The sequence below is a fragment of the Austrofundulus limnaeus genome, unplaced genomic scaffold (genome assembly GCF_001266775.1).
Source record: "Austrofundulus limnaeus strain Quisiro unplaced genomic scaffold, Austrofundulus_limnaeus-1.0 Scaffold421, whole genome shotgun sequence".
NCBI classification, from domain to species: domain Eukaryota; kingdom Metazoa; phylum Chordata; class Actinopteri; order Cyprinodontiformes; family Rivulidae; genus Austrofundulus; species Austrofundulus limnaeus.
Genome location: NW_013952823.1, coordinates 214,159 through 217,701, shown reverse-complemented (window position 1 = coordinate 217,701; position 3,543 = coordinate 214,159). Strand labels below are relative to the sequence as shown.

The following is a 3,543-nucleotide window of genomic DNA, read 5'->3' as shown; positions in this document are numbered from 1 at the left end:
AACTTCATTTCACTTCTCAAATATCACTGTGTTTGTCCCCTATATGATATATTTAACTGATTTTTTTTATCTAAACAATCAATGATTTATAAAGGTAAATCAGGAAAATTAAAAAGGCTGCCCAAACTTTTTCATATGACCATCAGTTTTTCCTCCATTGTTTGRGTGATCTGATTTCCCGGATTTCCAGTGTTTCTGGCTCGTCACCAGTAAGTCACTGAGCAGAGTCTCTGATTGGTTGATGCGACTCGTCGAGCAGCAAAAGTTCAGATTTTCCAACTTGAGCGCTGGACGCTTGGGACGTGCCGCACCCACGGAAAACGTTCATGACGTGTGCACCGCTTCGAACCGCARTGCTCGAAATGCACAAGACSCGCTGCTCGGTTTCTAGACGCCCCTAGATGCACATCCACCATTGACTTTGCATGTAAAACAACTCCTGATGCTCAAAATGCATTTGGTGTGAATGTAGCATAAGACTGCAAGGGAAGCTCAGCTTCGCCTAAAATGTAAAAAAAATGATCAAATATATACTGTTGTGTGTTCATGTCATTGACTAAATATGCGCTACAACAAGCTCAACCTTTGTTCAGAATCAGCTTCTTATCACTGGTAACGATGCAGCTTCCCTCTCTCTAATTCCTGCAGCTTCACACAGCTTTAAACTGTGTGGATGCTGAGTCCACAGCGTTCAGTAGTGAAGCAAAGAGTGCAGCAAAATGAGCCGAGTCATTGGATAAATGCTGGCTTTGTCCCGCCCATCAGACGCTCAGCGTCTCTGTGGGTCTATGGGACTGTGGGCGGGTCTTGGCTGGCCCAGACGCTCAGCTTCTGCATGATGATTGGATGATCTGTCTGAGGCTGAATCCCTTTTTGATTGACAGCAAAATGAGCGAATCAGCAATCTTTTTTTTAAACTTTTATTTCTGTTCTGAGTTGAAGTGGTGACTTTATTAATCCTTTTAGCAGCATTTTCTTTGTTAAAAATGACTAGCGACATATCGAGTTTTTATTTCTGGTGGTTGTTTTGTAGCTGCTTATGTTTGGAGACGGACTTCTGTGACAGGGTCACAGATCATTTTCTTGAAAAGGAACGGATGGTAGAATTTATAAACCGACACATTTTATGATGCAGGCAGAAACTCAGCTTCCTCTTCTTGAAAGACCAGCATCCACCACTGCTTTACGCACATTTGTTATTTGCCACCACAGCTCCAAAATCATTAGGATGTTGTGTAAAATGCAAATTAAAACATAATAGTTATAGTGATGTAAACTTAAACCCATATTTATTCACTGTGGAACATATCCAAATTAAACAGAAAGGTTTTAACACATTTAGAGGAACAGACTTGAGGTTATATCTCTGGAACCACTGGTTCGATTGACTTAAAATTTCAGATACTGTGCTGTGGGATCATAATTGACAACTATGCRAATTTTCATTAAAAGCTGCGGTTGTTGGGTTAATTAGTTAATTTTGGGTGATTTGACACAAAATGACCCATTTGTCATCTTTTCTGACCAAAAGCATTTCAAAATGGAGGCCAGTCCTTGGCAGCGTGYGTCAGGCTATAAAGAGGCTGTAACAAACTGGGAATGGACCATTTGTGGGACATTGCGGGTTAACAGGTTAAATAAAGTCATTATACCCATCTACTTACACACATTGCCATCCTTTATGTTGTTTCTCTTGTCAGGTGGCCACCGCAGTTCCAGGAACCGGAGTGGTGATTGACTACAGTAAAGCAGATGCCTGGGCTGTGGGGTCCATCTCCTATGAAATATTTGGACAGCAGAACCCCTTCTATCGGACCGTAGGTTTGCAAAGTACCAACTATCAGGAGAAAGAGCTCCCTTCTCTGCCTTCCAGTGTTCCAACTGACGTGCATTTGGTGATACAATTACTTCTCAGAAGGAACCCCAGCAAGGTAAACCTGATTATACTCTATTTTATTTCTTACACATATATTTTATCATTCACATACAGTACATATATTTTTCTCTCACATACATACGTATATTTTATCATTCATATACATATATTTTATCATTCCCATGCATATATTTTCTCTCTCGAAAAAGGAGAGATACGATGGTTGTAACCCAGTCCAATGCATAATCATATGTTGTAACCTGAGTTTCCTTCTTTGAAACATGBAYGAGGAGGAATGTGAATATATTWCCTGATTTTATGCGTAAATACACAGGAGTTTATAAAGCTTAKATGCACACACAGAAGGGGGTTTTCTCCCTGTAGATCCTCGTTGTGGACATTTATCCCTTGAGCACTGAACACCTTTCAGGGGTAGACATAACCATTGTTTAGGCTGTCCGAGACAACCTATTTTCATTTCGGACAACCAGATCCTGTCTCCTGGTTGTCCGGTGGACAACCAAGAAAAAAAAAACCTTCATTAAATTTTTCTGCCGTGGGTGTTCGTCATTTGTAAAAATGAAAGTAAGTAAAAACTTGGCAAAGCCGAACAGAAACACTAAACTGTAACTTATAATAAGGTCATGTACACAGTGTACTCCTATTTAAGTGAAAATGTTTGACCTATGAGCAGAAAAAGTTTATGAAAGTTGGGTAACATCTAGATTTTATCAGCAGCATTTTTACTGCTTTACTCCCTGAGCCTTAAATACTCCATTTCAAAGAAGAGAATGAGGAAGTTTTATTCACGCAGATCCTTTCAACCTGGCTGACTGAGAACAACTATATATAATAAACTTTGTTTACAGAACAATATACTTGTTAAATTACATTTTTCTTGAGATTCTTTTGACAACCAAAATGTTTTGCGGACAACCAGGTTTTGTAAACAGGTTGTCTGCTGGACAACCTGAAAAATATCCTTATGTCTACCCCTGCCTTTTTTACTTTTTTGTCTTTGATTTGTAGGACTTAGACAAGGGGTGTAATTTTATAACTGAAGTTACTGTTTTTTTTAAATATTATTACCACTACTACCTGTTTACATACCTGATGTACAACGTCTAACTCACAACCACACAAGAGCCGACTCTTGGCATAGGCGAACTAGGCGGTCGCCTAGAGCGCCATCTGCTGGAGAGGGCGCCAAACTGCAGAAAAAAAGTTATTTGTAATCCCTGGTTGTAACTCTGCTCAGCGCCCCTTTCAAATAGATTTGTCTTAAAAAACTATAATGAAGTATTACAGGAAAAATAAACTACTCTTCCCATAAAACACCCCCCTCCCATGCAACAAACGCCCCCACCCACTCTCCGACACTCTGATGGGGGAGGGGCTAGTAGTGCCTCTCAGGTAGTGGTTCATGTTGACAAACTCAATAATAACAAATCTGTATTTTGTTGTCCCATACATGTCAACCTCTTAGGGCGTTTATCTGTATAAAAAGCCTCAAAAATCCGTAAATTTTGCAAAAAAAATCCATACAACTCGCACCTGGGGGGCAAATAAACAAGTTTACCATAGTACCTTACACTGTCAAACTTGTTCTTAGGGGTTCGAATTGGGGTGGGTGGGACAATGGCTTGGGGTGTGTGTGTGTGTGTGTG

General features: G+C 40.1%; 1 protein-coding gene across 1 annotated transcript in view; it reads left to right on the top strand.

The window, feature by feature from the left end:
- The window catches only part of pink1 (PTEN induced kinase 1), a 13,443-nt gene that overhangs the window by 5,331 nt on the left and 4,569 nt on the right, over positions 1-3,543 (top strand). The window contains exon 7 of the mRNA XM_014024409.1: positions 1,701-1,931. Coding sequence (XP_013879863.1) covers positions 1,701-1,931 — 231 coding nt within the window. The remainder of the gene's footprint in view (positions 1-1,700; positions 1,932-3,543) is intronic.